The following is a 19,341-nucleotide window of genomic DNA, read 5'->3' as shown; positions in this document are numbered from 1 at the left end:
AATTTTTCTGATATAAGGGGTCATGACCTTCAGATACTTAAATAAACCTATAAAACTAAAAAAACCCTAAGAATCAGTAAAGTAAACGATGGTTTTTAAAGAGGTCTATCTTGATCTATTTTTATTTTGTTCTAAATTTGACCCTTTATTCATGCAGAAATAAAAAACTGTCCTATGAGACAGTCATAGCCTCATTGTTTAATTTCTGTATTAGGGAAATGAGTTGAAAGTCATTAAAAAAATTATGATGAAGAGGACAGGCATGGTGGCTCACGCCTGTAATCCCTGCACTTTGGGAGGGTGAGGTGGGTGGATCACTGGAGGTCAGGAGTTGGAGACCAGCCTGGCCAACATGGTGAAAACCTATCTCCACTAAAAATACAAAAATAAATTAGCCGCTGGGTGTGGTGGCTCATGCCTGTAATCTAGCATTTTGGGAGGCCGAAGCAGGTGGATCACTTGAGGTCAGCAGTTCAAGACCAGCCTGGCCAACATGGTGAAATCCCATCTCTACTAAAAATACAAACATTAGCCTGGAATGGTGGCAGGCGCCTTTAATCCCATCTACTTGGGAAGCTGAGACAAGAGGATCACTTGAACCCGGGAGGCAGAGGTTGCAGTGAGCTGAGATCATGCCACTGTACTCCAGCCTGGGCGACAGAGCGAGACTCCATCTCAAAAAAAAGGAGGCTCCAGCCAGGATGTGCTGCAGGCTCCAAGACTTTAAAATAGTTTGGTCAAGAGAAGATCTTTCCTTGTGGTACTCTTTGTGATACCATGTAGAATCAATGCATGCCTTGATACTATATTCTAAAAATGATACAAGATAAAAATATATTGATAGAGAAATACCATGAAATTAAATGTGTAGCTTTACAGACCTCTAGACACTTCAGAGGTTTTCTTTTTTTTTTCTTTTTTTCTTTTTTTTTCTTTTTTTGAGACAGAGTCTCGCTCTGTCCCCCAGGCTGGAGTGCAGTGGCATGATCTCGGCTCACTGCAAGCTCTGCTTCCGGGTTCACGCCATTCTCCTGCCTCAGCCTCCCAAGTAGCTCGGACTACAGGTGCCTGCCAACATGCCTGGCTAATTTTTTGTATTTTTAGTAGAGACAGGGTTTCACTGTGTTAGCCAGGATGGTCTCGATCTCCTGACCTCGTGATCCGCCCGTCTCGGCCTCCCAAAGTGCTGGGATTACAGGCGTAAGCCACCGCACCCAGCCCAGAGGTTTTCTTTATGCAACAAATCTGAGCACCAAGAATTTCAGTAATTTTTCATAAATTTTGACTGCCAATAGGTAATAATTTCTCACAATTTGTTGATCCTTTCCTTGTCTTCAATGCTTATATTAAATACTTCTTAGAAAAGTTATTGCTGCCTGAATAGGAATATGAATATGAATTGTTTTGCTTTACTTCTTACTATGCATGAAACTGTCTATGCTATATCTTGTACAAAATAAGAAGTCACACGCATATAGACACAATTTTCATTCTTTTAAAGAATACTTTACAGTTAAGCCTATTTGAAAAGAAGTTTTAAGCTTCCTGGAAAAAAAGCTGTGCCTGGAATATTTATTAAATGGCAAAAGGCAAACCAAATGTGCATGCAATCTAATGAAGAGTAAAATTGTGAGTAATAATTTAATACTTCAAGTTAATAGATTGTTTAATAATTAAAATCAGCTGCTTGCCCCACATCGTGACACCTGAAAAACAGAAAGCGAATCACCTAGAACCAAGGCAAAGTTAGAGTTGATGCTTCAAACAAAACATCAGAAAAGGCCATGGCACTTGTCATGTGTCGCCTATAAAAATGAGCTTGGGGGAAGGGCCGGGCATGGTGGCTCACGCCTGTAATCCCAGCACTTTGGGAGGCTGAGGTGGGTGGATCACCAGGTCAGGAGATCGAGACCATCCTGGCTAAGACAGTGAAACCCCGTCTCTATTAAAAATACAAAAAATTAGCCAGGTGTGGTGGCGGGTGCCTGTAGTCCCAGCTACTCGGGAGGCTGAGGCAGGAGAATGGCGTGAACCCGGGAGGCAGACCTTGCAGTGAGCCGAGATCACGCCACTGTGCTCCAGCGTGGGCGACAGAGTGAGACTCTGTCCAAAAAAAAAAAAAAAAGAAAAAAGATCTTGGGGGAAAAGGATATTATCCTATTAGGGGTGATTTTTTTCTTTCTATGCTGAAGTTTACTCTTGTCACCACTGCAGGTATAAATAACCCTGGTGCTTTGAAGCTGCGTCTTTCATGCATGCAGGAAACATTTACTGAGTGTCAAACTATGTGCCAGTACTGGAAAAATAAAAATGAATAACACAAGCCCATGTATTAGTGGGTCCTGTCTGATTAGCGCTATAATTGAGGTATACACAGTGAGCCTGTAGCTCCGCTGTGGTGGATGTACAGCAGTAATTACCTCTCATTTTCTTTTGCTTTGCCTCTATGAATTCAAAGCCTGTTGCCTGTTATCCTTGAACTATAATTATTTTAACCATTGTTCTGCACACATAAATATGTTTCATTCCCTAGCTCACGTCCAGAACAATGAAGTACTAAAACATCATGTTTAAGTTAATGTTTGCTGAATAGCGAGAAGCCAGAAAAAAAAAAAAGAAACCAGTACAAATTGTCCCTGACTCAACTGTGGCTTTTCATGTACCACTACTCTCCTTAATCATTTCTTGGTAAATGCAGGAAGCAAATGGGCATGTGGAGAATGCTAAGCCTCATCTGCTGAGCCTGCCATGCAGTACTGTGTATTTTCACCTGTTTACAACAAGAAACACTTTGTTTATAACTGTTTATAATAAGAAAAATAGTCTGTGGCATACATATGATTATGCATTAGTATATTAGCATTTATATGGCCATGGGTTTAAATATATAACATTAAACAGACAACAGATTCAAAAGAGATCATCTGCCAATAAAATCTAAATTACTGAATAGATTCACCTATAGTTTGGCAATGCCTGATGTGTACAGGTATCAAGCAAATAATGCTGCTTTTTTCAACAGGAAACAGCAGTCACTGTGCTTTGGGAAGCAGAACATTCTTCCAAGAACAGGTGGAAAAGCACGGCACGTAAAATAAAAGATTTTTACAATACAATGACAAATGTGTGATCAATGTACTGCTGGGAAATGAATTATTGTTAAGCGTCAAATGATATGTTGTAAAATTTCTTAACACCTCATATTTTAACCATTTTCACATTGCTATGGAACAGAATAAATTCTCTGCTCTCTATTTGAGCTAAGACCCCGAAACCAATCATATCTTTCTGGTAAAATGAAACAATTACGCATGTAAGTTATTCACTCTGAAATGGAATATATCGTATAAAATGAGATTCAAAAATAAAAGGAACCATAGTGTCTTTGTTCTTATTTAAGAGGAATGATGGAAACTTTGGTGACGTCATCCGCTGATGTTAATCGACACTGGTAGATGTCATATTTAGGATAAAGTTTTTTGTTTAAAACAATTAAATCTTTTATCTGATACATCATATTAACAAAGTACAGCAAAATGTCCAAAATTACCTTTTTTTAAAAACACATTTTATTTGCCAATATTCTTTATTATCATATAGCAAACACCAATGAGAAATTTAACAGAAACTCTGAATCAAATGATTTTCTACTTGTGTATTTGGAACTGAACAAAGTTTTTTATAAATTATGCTAGTGTTTCAGAGAACAGGTGGCATTTATTTTCATCTTTATGTTTGATATAAATGAACGCTCCTATTAAAAGTGCTGATGAAGAATGCACCTCAGCTTTCCTAATGGAATACATAATATTACATCCTGATTTGACAAAAACAAGTTCTAGGGACTATTATAAAAGCCTATAGAGTATCTAAATCCTTCAGAGTCATTGATCTGATTCTTCTTTGGAAGAATTAAGAATCAACAAGGGCTATGAAACATGATAAAACTAATTTCTTATCTGGCTATATTCCAAATGCGTTCTCTCTTATGTGGGTTTATTATGTGATTTACAGAGCCTTGCTACTCAAATTATGGTCCATGGACCAGCAATGTCAGTGTCACCTGGGAGGGTGAATCTCCACTCAAGACCTACCAGGTCAGAATCTGCATTTTAACAGATTCCCGGGTGATTCCTTTGACATTAAAAAGTGACATGCATGACTTAGAGCTTCTGAATCACAGGCCTCCAGGGCCTATGCATCATCTCCCTTAACCTTCCATTACTTCTACAAAAAAGGTAGACAGAATGTAGGCTTCAGTAGTTAGGTTAAGACTACTTCTCCTCGATGACATGATTGTATATTTAGAAAACCCCATCATCTCAGCCCAAAAACTCCTTAAGTTGATAAGCAACTTTAGCAAAATCTCAGGATACAAAATCAATGTGCAAAAATCACAAGCATTCCTATACACCAATAATAGACAAACAGCCAAATCATGAGCAAACTCCCATTCACAATTGCTACAAAGAGAATAAAATACCTAGGAATACAACTTACAAGGGATGTGAAGGACCTCTTCAGGGAGAACTACAAACCACTGCTCAAGAAAATAAGAGAGGACACAAACAAATGGAAAAACATTCCATGCTCATGGATAGGAAGAATCAATATCGTGAAAATGGCCATACTGCCCAAAGTAATTTATAGATTCAATGCTATTCCCATCAAGTTACCACTGACTTTCTTCACAGAATTAGAAAAAAACTACCTTAAGTTTCATATGGAACCAAAAAAGAGCACATATAGCCAAGACAATCATAAGCAAAAAGAACAAAGCTGGAGGCATCATGCTACCTGACTTCAAACTATATTACAAGGCTACAGTAACCAAAACAGCATAGTACTGGTACCAAAACAGATATATAGACCAATGGAACATAACAGAGGGCTCAGAAATAACACCACACATCTACAACCATCTGATCTTTGACAAACCTGACAAAAACAAGAAATGGGGAAAGGATTCCCTATTTAATAAATGGTGTTGGAAAAACTGGGTAGCTATATACAGAAAACTGAAAGTGGACCCCTTCCTTACCCCTTATACAAAAATTAACTCAAGATGGATTAAAGATTTAAACGTAAGACCTAAAATCATAAAAACCGTAGAAGAAAACCTAGGCAATACCATTTGGAACATAGGCATGGGTAAAGACTTCATGACTAAAACACCAAAAGCAATGGCAACAAAAGCCAAAATTGACAAATGGGATCTAATTAAACTAAAGAGCTTCTGCACAGCAAAGAAACTATCATCAGAGTGAACAGGCAACCTTCAGAATGGGAGAAAAATTTTGCCATCTATCCATCTGACAAAGGGCTAATATCTAGCACCCATAAGGACCTTACACAAATTTACAAGAAAAAAACAACCCCATCAAAAAGTGGGCGAAGGATATGAACAGACACTTCTCAAAAGAAGATATTTATGTGGCCAACAAACATACGAAAAAAAGCTCGTCATCACTTGTCATTAGAGAAATGCAAATCAAAACTACTATGAGATACCATCTCATGCCAGTTAGAATGGCAATCATTTAAAAAGTCAGGAAACAACAGATGCTGGAGAGGATGTGGAGAAATAGGAACACTTTTACACTGTTGGTGGGAGTGTAAATTAGTTCAACCATTGTAGAAGACAGTGTGGCAATTCCTCAAGGATCTAGAACCAGAAATACCATTTGACCCAACAATCCCATTACTGGGTATATACCCAAAGGATTATAAATCCTTCTACTATAAAGACACATGCACATGTATGTTTATTGCAGCACTATTCACAATAGCGAAGACTTGGAACCAACCCAAATGCCCATCAATGTTAGACTGGATAAAGAAAATGTGGCACATATACACCATGGAATACTATACAGCCATAAAAAAGAACAAGTTCATGTCCTTTGTAGGGACATGGATGAAGTGGAAACCATCATTCTTGGCAAACTGACACAGGAACAGAAAACCAAACACCGCAGGTTCTCACTCATAAGTGGGAGTTGAACAATGAGAACATATGGGCACAGGGAGGGGAACATCACACACTGGGGCCTGTCAGGGGGTGGGGGGCAAGGGGAGGGATAGCATTAGGAGAAATACCTAATGTAGATGACAGGTTGATGGGTGCAGCAAACTACCATGGCACATGTATACCTATGTAACAAACCTGCATATTCTATACATGTATCCCAGAACTTAAAGTATAATAAAAAAAAAAAAAGATCAATACTAACAACAACAAAAAAAGAGACTACTTCCCCTCTATAGTAAAATCACAGGCACTTTAGTTTTCAATTACATACTGACTTTGATACTTGCAAACCTCACCATCAATGTCAAATACAAATAAACAATTTACAACTCTTTAAGACAAGCATATGCTTGAGAACCGAAAATTGAAGATGAATACCACCATATATAAAATGAAATGTAAACTAGGCTTCACCCACTCTGAAGAATTATACAATAAGTACAAGTTAGGCAGTTTCTATCACTGATTTTAAGAAAAACATAGTTCACTGAGTCATTCATAGCAATAAGCAGAGGCATGGAGCCAGCCATACTCAGTTGCACATGTGCCATGCACACTGGTTCTTACCTGTTTGTATTCAGATTCTCTTCCAACCAATACCTGCAGAATGTAGTTAACAGGGTCACCTTTCATTGATGGTACCGTCTCCCATAAAATTTCACATGAATTTCCTTCTAACTGTGTTACTCGAGGTGCTGAAATACAAATCCACACATCCAAGCTCAAAATTCAAAGTATCATGTTAATAGTCAACACTTTAGCACTATTAGTGAGAACCCAGAGAGAGCAAGATTGTGCCTGTGTTTGCCCTGAGAGAGGAGCTGATTTGCCCAGCCTCTCATAAAACCAGCAGGGTGCCCTTTAGGCACAGAGAAGTTACTCCATGACTAAAAAGCCATTGATGAAAAATCCTTTGCCCATTATCCCATTAATAACAGCTTGATGTGGATCACATCTTTTTTTCTCCTATGGCAATTGAGTATCCTCTACGGCTTAGGCCCTGTCCTAGGTATTCTGGAAGATGCAAAAACAGGCAAGGTAAACCCTGTTTTCAAGAAACTTAAGATTTAGTTGAAGGAAGGGGAGAGCAAGGTATGAGACGCATACAAAAAGAAACATCAGGGAATAAAAATGAGAGGTATAAACAAAACGTTGGGAATTTCCAGAGGAGGAAAAGAGCATATCTGGGTGAGGGTCTAAGGAAAGTTTGAGGAGCAGGTGACATGTGAGAACAGTCCTGGGGAATGGGCAGCATTGAAAGCCTTTAAAAATTAAATTATATTTATATATATTTTATTTTTCACCTCCTGAACTCCTCATTCTCATTTAAAGCTAAATTATATTAGTCTGCAGTAAGGCACTTAAAATACTCTAGATTTAAAAAATATTTTCATAACTTCTATCTCTACAGCTTGATTCAATATGACATTTTCCTATTTTGTAACTAGAATGTGTATCTCCTGTCTGAACCCCCTTATACTTTAATCCCTAATTACATGCAACTAATTCTTTAGAGACAGTTGTTTCTGCTTGCAATTCTGTGTGTTATTGTTTCAGAAAAATAATGCTTTCCTTAAAAAAAAAAAAGAAGAAGAAGAAAAGGAGCCTACGCTGGAAATACTAGGCCAAAATTCCAAGCATTTTATGAAAATACTAAATAAGGAAGCCTATCAGATTAAACTGTCCTCCAGCTATGACAATAATTTCCTGAATCTAAGAGTGAGAGGAAGACTACCTGATCATGCATCAGAGTGGGAAAACTGACCTTCTGAAGTAGAAAGGCTGGGAGATGCAAGCACTATCAATGTGCCATTGTATTTTTTGTAAAATGAATCCCCACCAAGAATCACTTTGAGAGGCAAAGATAGTACTCCTTCATACTTTCTAGAAAGACCCCTGAAGTGGGATAATTGATCAATGTGGCCACCCTTCCTTGGTACTAATAAACCAAAGCAGCCACAGTGTGCTCAGACATCTTTTGTGTTATAACTGAAAGGCAAAGCTGCACCAAAGGGCCAGGGCATTTACTGCCAAAGTGACCTGACAAGGCTGTGCATGTGTATGCACATTCATACTCATGTCTTAGTCATATAAAGAAGGGTCTGCCAAAGAGTCTGCAGGGCAGGGAAGCAGGAGGAAGGTATTTACCCTAAACTAATCCTGAAAGGAGCTATGAGGTTCGTAGAATCCAAGCCAAATCCTGACCCAGGTCCTGGAAAGTTCCTATAATTGACTTTGTGCCCTGGTTGTAGCTGACACACCTCCTTCATGTGGGAGTAGAGAGTCAAACACATATGCAAGGATCTCTTGTGCAGGTTGTACTTACCCTGCTATCTGTCAGCCTTAGGGTTATTTTGAGCAATAGCTCGATAAGCCACTTGTGCTGTCTGTCCCCTAAAAGACAAGCTGCAGGGACCTCCACAAGAACCACAGTATTTGCAGGAGATGAGGCAGGGCCTCAGGAGTCCATGAGTGGCTGGGTGGACAGGCTGAGCATGCTATGGTTCCTATTGCTATTTCCTGCCTTGCAAGTCAGCCTCAGTCAGGCATAGCTCTGTGGCTAGATAACAGGCTGAGGGCTCAGCAGACCCGGTGGAAGAAGGGTCCAGGCAGAGTGTCTTTTGTTCACTAGCCTTGAGAGATACGGGGAAGATCTGGATACAAGGGGCTCTCACAACTTCTGCAGTACCTGATCCCATTAAGGGGCCAGAGTAGGAAAGTAGTCATCCTTGAAGAAACTTCAAGATAAGTACCCCAGGAGATTAGAGCAGAACGCTGCTACAGCTTTCCAAAGGCAGTGCTCCACACCAAGAGCTGTGCGCCAAAAGAGAAAGGCTGCTGAAGTTGCCTAAGTCAGTCTCTAGGCACCAAAGTCACTGAAAGATGAATGCCAACCTCTGCTTCTCTGAAAGTCTAGGAAAGGGGAGTCTGACGCCTTCCTTGGTAAACTGTCTTAAGGGCTGAAGCACCAGGAATTTAACCCTTACTTCTAACCATTATTTTTGATAAACATGCATACCTACAGAGAAAAGTCATCAGTAGGCCCTTTCCTTTCAAGGTCTCTCATTTCCCCCAGACAACCCATTGCTCAATCTTCTTTAGAATGTTCTTTTGATTCTATCTTGCTGACATTATATTTAACATCAGAAAAGAGCTTCTTTCTATAAGTCCCAAAAGTTCCTTACTCTCAGAAGAGAGCGAGAAAGAATACATAGTCTACACACCTTTGATGGTGGGGGGGACGCTTTTGGTTGTGCTGAAGGTATAGGTTTCTGAGAAGGGCCCTTCTCCAGCCTCGCTTGCTGCCTGGATTCTGAAGGAGTAGCATGTGAATTCCGTCAGTCTCTGGACCTTGTAGGTGTGGCTGGGTCCTCTGTAGATTGAAATAAACCTAGAAGAAGGAGCAGAATCAATTAGCCATCTGAACGTCTACTAATGACAAGAAATTAATTATGATGCAAACTAATGGAGCAGATTAGGCCAACCTGGTAAACGCTTTCCATACATTCTGAATTAATAATCAGCCAGTTGCTACATTAGGGTTAAGCTGAATGTCTAAATGTATGTTTTTATAAAAGAAAAACATAAACTTAAGCACATATAAAGACTGGAATGAGACTCCTTTAATCAGGATCTAGATTCTAGAAACATCAGTTGCTCATGTTTTTATTTACTAATAAAAAACAGAATTTTCAAATTTTTCATAATGCTAATATCTATAATCTGGTAGTGTAAACTAATCTTCTACTATGTACTAGGCAATGAAGTTAATGTTAACAGGACACCTGAGAAATAAGGTCCTCTTTAGCCAAATTTTGCAAATAACTGAGGTTTGGCCAGAAATGCTTTTAATTTTAACTTTTATCGATCTTACCAAGAGCTTTCAAAGCCCCATTCCTCAACTGCTAAGGAGACATTTAGGATTATGGATCGTTGAGAACACATGTAAAAAGAAAAAAAAATGCTGTGTTCAGAATCATCCATCAGGTTCATCAAAATCACAGACAAACAGCACAGGTGGGCTGGACAGTTTGGACTGGCAGCTTTTGGCTCCTTCCCCCATCGGATCCAGGACTATTTTACACTTCTCTGTTAATTAAGATTTCCATGAAACGTTAAGCATAACAGGCACACAGATAAACAAACAAGGCCTTATGTTTTAGGTGTTTTCCCCCAGGGTCTTGAAAACAACGTTTTCACAATAAAAACATATTTGAGAACTACAGTATGCTGTCATCTTTTTAAAAAATATAGTTTAACTGTAAAATTTTGGAAATAACATAACTTCCCATAAGTCATCCAGGATCTTTAGTAGATTCAGTATTTGAATCCTGCTGGTCCAGTGGACACGCTGAGAACCACTACATAAGTTAATCCAACCACAACGCCTTGTTCCTAGACAGACAGGCCAATGGATTCTACATTTCCAGGGCTTCGTCACAGCATCTGAGGACAATCCACTGTCTTCAGATACTGGAAGTTGGCCACTAACAAAATCATAATCCAAAATGTCTGACTCTTGGGCCAATTTGGCCTAGGGGTAAGCAGAATTTATGTATTCATTTAGCAAACATTTCTTGAACATCTGCTGTGTGCTAGGCTCTGCGGATTTGAAAGATGAATAAGACCTAATCCCTGTGCGTTAGCTGGTCCCGAGTGTGGGCAAGGTTTTCTGAAGCAGGGCAGCAGCTTTTCCATGTGCTGGAGCACAGTCCCTCTGGATGGATGAATGGATGGAAAAATGAAGAGATACAGATCTAAAACATTTTCTTTTCTTTTTCTTTCTTTTTTTTTTTAACAAAGCCTGTCAGAGTCAATGCTTACTTTAAAATATCCACGTGTGTATTCATCAGCCTCTGCAATCAAGTTCCTGAGCCCTGGTCATTTCACCTATTTAGTGTTCTGTCTGCTTTGCTGTGTAAGGAAGTGCCTTTTATTAAAGGCTGAACATTTTTAATTTCAGGGAAAGCCAGAGTCCAGGCTGAAACCCACAAATACCATGGCAACCTATTTAGCACTCTTGACACATTACTACCCTAATGAAGACATCCTTCCTAATGCCAGAGCCAAACAGCTATTTATTAACTCAGCCTAACCTAGTCTACAATCTCTAACAGGAGTAATTGCCCTTAATTATATCACAAATTGAAGTCATGGTTTAAGTAGTGAAAGTGTTACATCTTCATTACAAATTTGCCATAAAGCTCAGTTTTTAAAGGAGTTTGGAGAGGACTACTAGGAACAGTATGCTTTCCTGCCATGCCACAATCTAAGGAGAGTATTTCTTTCGGAAAAAAAGTTCAATATATATTTGGACCCAGATCCAATTATAATATAAGCAATAGCACTCACAGTCACAAAGAAATTTACTGAAGCAAATTCATTACTCTAAGTTTGTAATCTCAATAGAACAGATAACATACGTATCAATTTAAAAATACATCAAAATCTTCTGTTTCTAGACTATTGTGTTCCTTTAACTTGTTTTGCTCTTGTACTGGAGCATTTTATTAACTGTTTAAAATTGCATTCCAATTTATGAAAAACATAGTGGAAACAGCTGATAGTAATGAGAAATTTAAAATTTTATTTATGTCTGGAGACAGTGTTAATTAGAATTACAAAAATGACCCCATTTGTGTCTAGAAAAAAGTGGGAGTGACCTTGAAGACTCTGGAGGAGACATGACTGCAGAGGATTTCAGCTTTACAGTTCAATCACCTTATTTTCAGTGAAGGCAGAGTTAGGCAGCTCCAGGAGGCCACCTTGGAGCTGCAATTCCCCGTGGAGAGGAACTTGGGAACTGGCAGCCAGGTGCTCCCAGCAGAAGGGAGCTGAGAAGAGGAGGGAAAGGGGTGGTTCTTTCTTCCTTCAGCCTTTTCTAGAATAAGCATGCATCTAAGCAGTCCTCTAATGTAGCCCACTGTCTACACTGGCAATAATAAATCATGATCTGCTTGTTGCTCTGATCAAAGCCATCACTGCTTTGACTGGCCTGCCTTCCCCAAAAAAGGGCATGGGGAGAAATTATGAGAGGGGCATGGAGAAGAGCTCTTTTATTTTGTTCTCAGAATATGTATGGAAATAGCCAAAACAGATGGTAAGTAATTCCTATGTCATGTAATTAACCAGATATTGAGCCTTCAGGAGGGAAGGAGATGATGGGCATGACAGAGGCTCTTTCCTGGGTGAAACAAGTATAAGGTGGGAAGGGGAGACATAAGGAATCCTAAGAGCTTTGGGTGAAACAACCCAAGGCAGGAAAGCATCAAGTGTCAATTGGGCCATCTAGAAACACTGATGTACCCTGTCCTTTTGGGGCCTGTGCCCTAAGATGAACACACAGGCCCAAGGTCAGAAGGGCTGAGCAATGATGCAAGATGATCATAGCTAATGCCTTCTGAAGACTTTCTCCAGTCATCTCACTCTCAAGAGTGACCAAGAGCCACAGGGAGACATTAAAGACAGAGGTAGCAAGTTGGCACATTATTAAAAAGCTGACACCTTCCTCACTTTAAAGGTTTTCCCTACCCTTTCATCTTCTTAAGGAAATAAAAGAGGTAAGAATAGAAAGAGAACTGCAAGAATGAAACCATGACATGAAAGGGATGAGAAAGACTTGGTACCAATTTTTTACACTATGAAAATCATTTATCACAGTCATTTCCAATTTCATGTCATTTTACTCTCTACAACAAAAAAATTCATTAAATACATAAGAAAATAGATTCTAGTTAAACTTCTTCTATACCCCCTAAAGATCTGGGTACTTGGTAGGCTCTCAGTAAATGCAATTTCTGAGACTGGAATTGGCTCTGTAGACTATGAAACACCAGCAAGTAGTTTAGCCTCTTCGTGCCTCAGTTTTCTCATCTGTACAATCAGTGAAGTGATGGAACCAACCTCAGAGATATTGTGAGGTTTAAATGGGTTAATAAAAGAAAACTGCTGGCCGGGCACAGTGGCTCAGGCCTGTAATTCTAGCATTTTGGGAGGCTGAGGCGGGCGGATCACAAGGTCAGGATTTCGAGACCAGCCTGGCCAGCATGGTGAAACCCCATCTCTACTAAAAACACAAAAATTAGCCAGGCGTGGTGATGCGTGCCTGTAGTCCCAGCTACTCAGGAGGCTGAGGCAGGAGAATCGCTTGAATCCGGTAGGCAGAGGTTGCAGTGAGCCAAGACTGCCACTGTACTCCGGCCTGGGCAAGAGCGAGACTCTGTCTCAAAACAATAAATAAAATAAGTAAATAAATAAAATCAAAGTGCTTAGGCTAATCCTGATATATAATAACTCAATATGTGTTAGTTATAATCATCTTAATGCTGTGAAGACAGAATTTTTAGAAAGGACTCCCTGTGTGTTCTGAGAGACCACGTACATCACTGCTAACACAGATTTTTTTCTGGGTGGAAAGTCAGCCGCATGGTAAGAGGCAACCCTGCAGAGCAGGCTGCCATGTTGGCCTCAGACATGAGCTGTGGGACTACATCTGTGAGGCTGTTTACTCTCCCTCAGGCGGGTCCTGCCAGTGAAGAACAGGCAGAGACGCTTCCTTGGAACACACTGGTGAGGTCTGAATTTGACGGCTCACATAAAAGCCCCAAGCTCTGACACAGCAGGCCTCAGATAACTGTTGATTCTAAGTTTCTTTCTGGTAAACCCTAGCATGAAATGTACATGCTGACAGTAATGTCTGGTTCCCCTTGCTCCTCCAATATCAGACAATAAAGACCTACCAAAACATAATAAAAAGCACATATGCCAACACAAGAATAATATAATTCCTCTTTCATCCCAGTTCTATAATTATTTCCCATCATTCCAGGAGGCAAAATAAGAGAGAATCTTCCTTCTTCGGGGCCAGTGATTTATGGCCATTTGTATGGTGCTCTTTCTAGGAAGCTCTGTAGGTTAACACCCCTGTGGCTAGAACCACTCAGGGAGAGATTACAAATATTCATCAAATATTTGTTTTACAAAGACTAAGTTAATTTTTTTCTTGCTCCTATATCTTTTTTAAAAGACAACTTAATTTCAGAATTCATTAATAAGTAAGCCAGAGGCCTTTTGTGATGGAACTAAATATACCAAGCATCCCAAGACACAATGACTGAAGACTACACATTTTAAATGCAGATAAGGATTCCGAAGAGCAAGGCTTTGCCATGAAGAGAACAGCATTTGTCGAGCTTTCCTAGTCCTCTTCCTCTTATATGTAGAATGACCAGGGTCAGTGCTTAGATTCCACCTGCTTATGCACCACAGGCCCTAGGACATCACACCATGGCCAGAAGGCAACAGAAGGGTCCTGCTGTCTTGAAGGTGCTGATCACTACTATTAATACTTCAGTGTGCATTGCTTCAACCCTGGGGAAGGGAGGAGATCCCTGGAGTAGGAAGAAAACAACTGGAAATGGGAGGACCTAAAGCAGCAGGAAATGGTGAAAAACTCTCACTAAGCCCTCAATACCTTGGTTTCTAACAGCGAGTGGGGCTCAGGAAACGGGGATGCACTCCACGAGGAGTCACACCTGCTTAACCCTGGGCTGCTCCCCTGCTCTAGGCTGCTGAGAAGGACTGGACCATCCTTCACTCCCCTCTGTAACTCTGACACTTTCGGTGGAGGAGGTGGAGCACAGGGACTTGGACCCAGGAAGACCTGTGCTCTAACCAGCTCTGCGCTTTACTGCCACATCATTCACCCCTGCTAAGTGTCAGTTCCTCCCATTTGTAAAATGGGCACAGCATCTACCTCGTAGATTGTTTTAAGAGTCAATGCAATATTTATGTTGGTAAAACCTTAGCACTGAGCCTAGGACACAGTAAGAGCTTGGCATATGGCATTATCCAATGGCCCCAAACTCTGCACCAGGAAGGCCACAGGTCACCTTTTGGGGATCTGAATTGTATCCTGAGGACCTCTGGCTCCCAGTTCCTGCTATACAGGCCTCTCCCCAGGTTACTGGGGTCATTCACAGCTTTTGACCCAGCAGGAACATGTCCATCTAAATTTGTGATTTTCTGTTACAGCCTATGCCAGACATTTAGTTCTCCCCAACATAAATCACTCATCTAATTTGGTGGCCAAGGAATACAAATAAAATGCTCACTTTGTTATTTTCATGACATGAGCACACTTGCTGACAAAAGCAACAAGGAATAATGTATATATAGCGGTTCCTGGAACATACCATATGCTCAGTAAAGTCACTGAGTCATTTTAGTATGAGTTCAGGCTGAGGCATATGTAGCTACAGGCAACCCTTATGGTACCACAGGAGCCCCAGCCCACGCTGGCAATATCTCTGAGGGGTCTTCTACTCTACCTCCATCCCCTGCTGCCTGTGCCCATGAAGCTTCAGAGGCAGCAGCCCCATGACCCAGGCTCCTGTGAGGACCAAGAAGAGGACAAGCACAGTAACACCTGTGGGGCTCTACTGTGCAGGGAGTTTGGATACAACACACTGGGTGATGATATAAGCTCTGCAGTAAGCTGGCCTGGGTCTGAGTTCAGGCTCAACAGTCTGGTAATGGTGCGTTCTATAACCAGGTAAGTTGTTTCCTCCTCTGTAAAGTGGGTACGATAAGAGTAACTACCTTGTAGCATTATTGAGAGAATTAAAAGGGATGATGAAGGAAAACACGAGACAATGCCTAGCGCTTATTAAATGTGCCATAAATACTACTGTTTTTAATACTATGTAAATATTATTGTTTCTAACACGAGTATTATTAACAAAGCACCAATGCTCATGAGTCTGTTTTACAAGGTTGGAAAAGCTGAAGGAGTCCTCAGAATGGCATCCCTCTCATTTTCATTCCATGAGGTTTTCTTGAGTTGGAGAGAAGAGTTGGGCATGTGACCAAGATCACCCTGTCCTGGCGAGTCCAGGCTAAGAACTGTTGCTGCAAACACCAAGATGGGGCAATGCGCCCAATCTAGGCACTGCCCATAGCGTCGGGCATTTTTACTTAGAGAGAAGAAAGATGGGGAGAAATGCTCTCCTACACTCAGAATATTTACTTGGAAAGGGGAAATAAACTGGTTAGAAGGTTGGGTGGGTCATTAAAAGTCTACAGTCTAAATGAATTCTTGATGGCTTTGCCCATAACTTGTTTGAGCTTTGACTGTAATATCTTCTTGAAACAAGACACTCGGATGGCAATAAGCACGCATGAGTTTTAATGTTGGTGATTTACCAATAATTAAAAAAACATTCTGCACAGTCAGCCCTCCATATCCCTAGGTTCCATATCTGTGGATCAACCAACTGCAGATAGAAAATAATGGGGGAAAAAAAGGATGCTTGCATCTATACTGAACATGTTCTGCTTTTTTTGTTCTTGTTATTCCCTAAAGTATAACAACTATTTACATAGCAATGGCATTATATTAGGTATCATAAGTAAACTAGAGATGATTTAAAGTATACAGGAGGATGTGCGTAGGTTATATGCAAATACTATGCCATTTTATATAAGGGACTGGAGCTTCCATGGATTTGGGGGGGGGGCAGGGGGGGAAGGTGTTGCCCTGAAACCAATCACCCATAGATACTGAGGAAACAACTCTGTGTGATACTATAATGGTGGAAACATGTCATCATACATTTGTCCAAATCCATACAGTGAACAACACCAAGAGTAAACCCTAATGTAAATTATGGAATTTGGGTAATAATGATGTGCCAATGTCTGTTCATCAGCTGTAACAAATGTCCCACTGTGGTGGACGATGCTGATAACAGAAAAGGCTGTGCATGTGTTGGGGTAGGTGGGATAAGGGGTATCTTTGTACCTTCAGCTTAATTTTGCTGTGAACCTAAAACTGCTCTAAAAAATAAAGATATTTAAAAATGAAAAACAAAGTTCTATGTGTTTGTGAATACTGAATGACTGCTTATTTTATTCTGCTTGCCGGTCAGAGTACTCCATGGCGGGACAGAGCAAGGTCTCAAGAGCAAAAAGATACACACAGACCTTAGCCAGAATGCAGAGATTATTACCTTCACTGTAAACTTGAACAAGTCACATAACTCTCTACGGCTCCACTGCCAGACAACAGCTGTCTTGTTCACTTGGCAGGAACTTTTATGAGATTGAAGTAAATTCTATGACTTCTTATTGAATATGCACTAGAAAGGCAAACAACAGATTCCGGGCATTTTCCAGAAATTCTTGGGGAAGACTATACTTTTAATTTCAGTATTTTAGGCTTTAACATTGTGAAAGTTGACTTTTTGCACTCAAGTGCAACTGAAGGAAGAAGTTCCATCATGTTAAATCTTTAAATGTTCCTTTATTTTAAATCACTATAGGGGGAAATGTAATATACATGAAGAATTTAGCTTTAGAATGTTTCTTTAAAACAGTTTGATTTTGAAAAAAATCCAAGAATGCTCTAACTGGCCTATAACTTAAATTTATGATGGAAAATAAGAGATAATGCTAACGTTTCTACATTTACTACCTTGTTATCTTATAATCCCTAGGCCAACTACAGGCTCACAGCAACACATTAATATTAACTCCTCAAAATGCTCTAACCTGCTGACCTAAAATAACCTGTAGTCTACTAAAGGCTGCAAATGGTACCTTTCAAAACATGTTTCACAATATCACAAATCAACAGCTCAGCAATATTCATTAAAAATGACATGTCTTTTTTTTTTTTCTTAATTTCCCTGGGCTCCATGGATTGTGTGTATGTGTATGAATGAGAGAGAGAAAGAGAGAGAGAATTTCGTACGTTACTCAGGTGGCATTTGGGAACGAACGGTGCTCAAAATAGAAATGGATAGTATTCGCCCTCACTCTGCCAAGAACACAGAGTCCGACCATGTCTATGGAGAAGCAGATGGCATCATGTGGGGACACCTGAGGCAGGGAAGGTGCAATACCTAAACTGATTTTGATGTTGGCAAGAGTCCCCGTTTACCGACTAAGCATGAACGTGCCAACAGCTATTGAGAAAAGAGGTTAATTTCCTAACCCTCTGTCCCTGGCTGTATATGGACCTTTTTTGGCTTGTGAGTGATCAGGTTGTAATACTGTTTGATTAATGGGTGGAATTTTTTTATGCTCCTTTTCTAAGAGATAAAATTTCACTATACCTACTGATGGTGGAAATTCTTTACAAAGAATAAAGGAATAAAACAAAAAAAACTTTTTTTTTGGTATACTTCAGACATTAATGTATTAAAATGGAGATTTATTTATATTTAAAAAAAGGATGACTAGAATTTCTAAAGACCACCTGAAAAGCTTGCAATCTCCCACTCTCCTACTTTGCTTTCAAGTATATGCAGTGAAATCTTCAAGGATACTCTTCCCAGAGTTTTCCAAATTTCTATTTGCCTACTAATGTTTTAGTGGCCTTGTTTCAACCTGAAAAAAATGCTATCTAATTCCATTCTGTTATTTTTGTTTTTAGTAAATGAGAGGTAAAACTGTAATCTGCCTTCTATTTCTGGTCCAATTAAGATCTCAAATAGTTCATTTGCCACCTCTCACCTCTGTCTGTGCCTGGATATTTTAGCCTAAGATTGACTAAGCTACTCGGTTTCAAAGGCTAAATTGTTATGCTCCTTTTCTAAGAAACAAAAATGTTACTTTCTTTTTTTTGAGATGGAGTCTTGCTCTGTCGCCCAGGCTGGAGTACAGTGGCGCGATCTTGGCTCACTGCAACCTCTGCCTCCCAGTTTCAAGCAATTCTCCTGCCTCAGGCTCCTGAGTAGCTGGGACTATAGGCATCTGCCACCATGCCAGGCTAATTTTTGTATTTTTAGTAGAGACGGGTTTTCGCCATGTTGGCCAGGCTGGTCTTGAACTCCTAACCTCAGGTGACGCATCTCCCTCGGCCTTCCAAAGTGTTGGGATTACAGGCATGAGCCACCGCATCTGGCCAAGAATGTTTCTAAAATCTTTTTTTCCCCAACAGTTAAGGACTGAAGATAGCTATCATTATTTGCATTTTGTAGTAGGGGAAATTAAGGCAAAAAGAAGTGAAGGGATATGCCTCTAGTCACCTAGAAACCCAGCAACAGTTCTGAGATTTCAACAGAGATTTGATACCCATGTCGAGAATCATGATAGCCTGCTGGTGGATGTAATATGAAAATGTCATGTATCAAACAGTGATGATTATATGGATCGGGGACTAGTCAGAGAAGCACTGGAAACAAATCCTGAGGGTTTCTTAAGGGCCTGGCCCTGAGCTGGCTGCCTCACGTCTGTTTCATTTAATTCGGCAACATGGTCTGACAAATGTAAGCAGGAGTTTGTTCTGTAATAGGCATACGCTGAGA

At 40.1% G+C, this 19,341-nt stretch overlaps 1 protein-coding gene across 8 annotated transcripts in view; it reads right to left on the bottom strand.

The window, feature by feature from the left end:
- FNDC3B (fibronectin type III domain containing 3B) overlaps nt 1–19,341 on the bottom strand; it is a 364,503-nt gene that overhangs the window by 13,010 nt on the left and 332,152 nt on the right. For all 8 annotated transcript variants that reach the window (XM_003831940.6, XM_063602600.1, XM_063602598.1 and 5 more), the window contains 2 exons: nt 9,256–9,422; nt 6,599–6,726 (listed from right to left, as the gene is read on the bottom strand). In XM_003831940.6, coding sequence (XP_003831988.2) covers nt 6,599–6,726; nt 9,256–9,422 — 295 coding nt within the window. The remainder of the gene's footprint in view (nt 1–6,598; nt 6,727–9,255; nt 9,423–19,341) is intronic.

This window comes from Pan paniscus, chromosome 2 (assembly GCF_029289425.2).
Source record: "Pan paniscus chromosome 2, NHGRI_mPanPan1-v2.0_pri, whole genome shotgun sequence".
NCBI lineage: Eukaryota > Metazoa > Chordata > Mammalia > Primates > Hominidae > Pan > Pan paniscus.
This window is presented reverse-complemented; position numbering and strand designations above follow the sequence as displayed.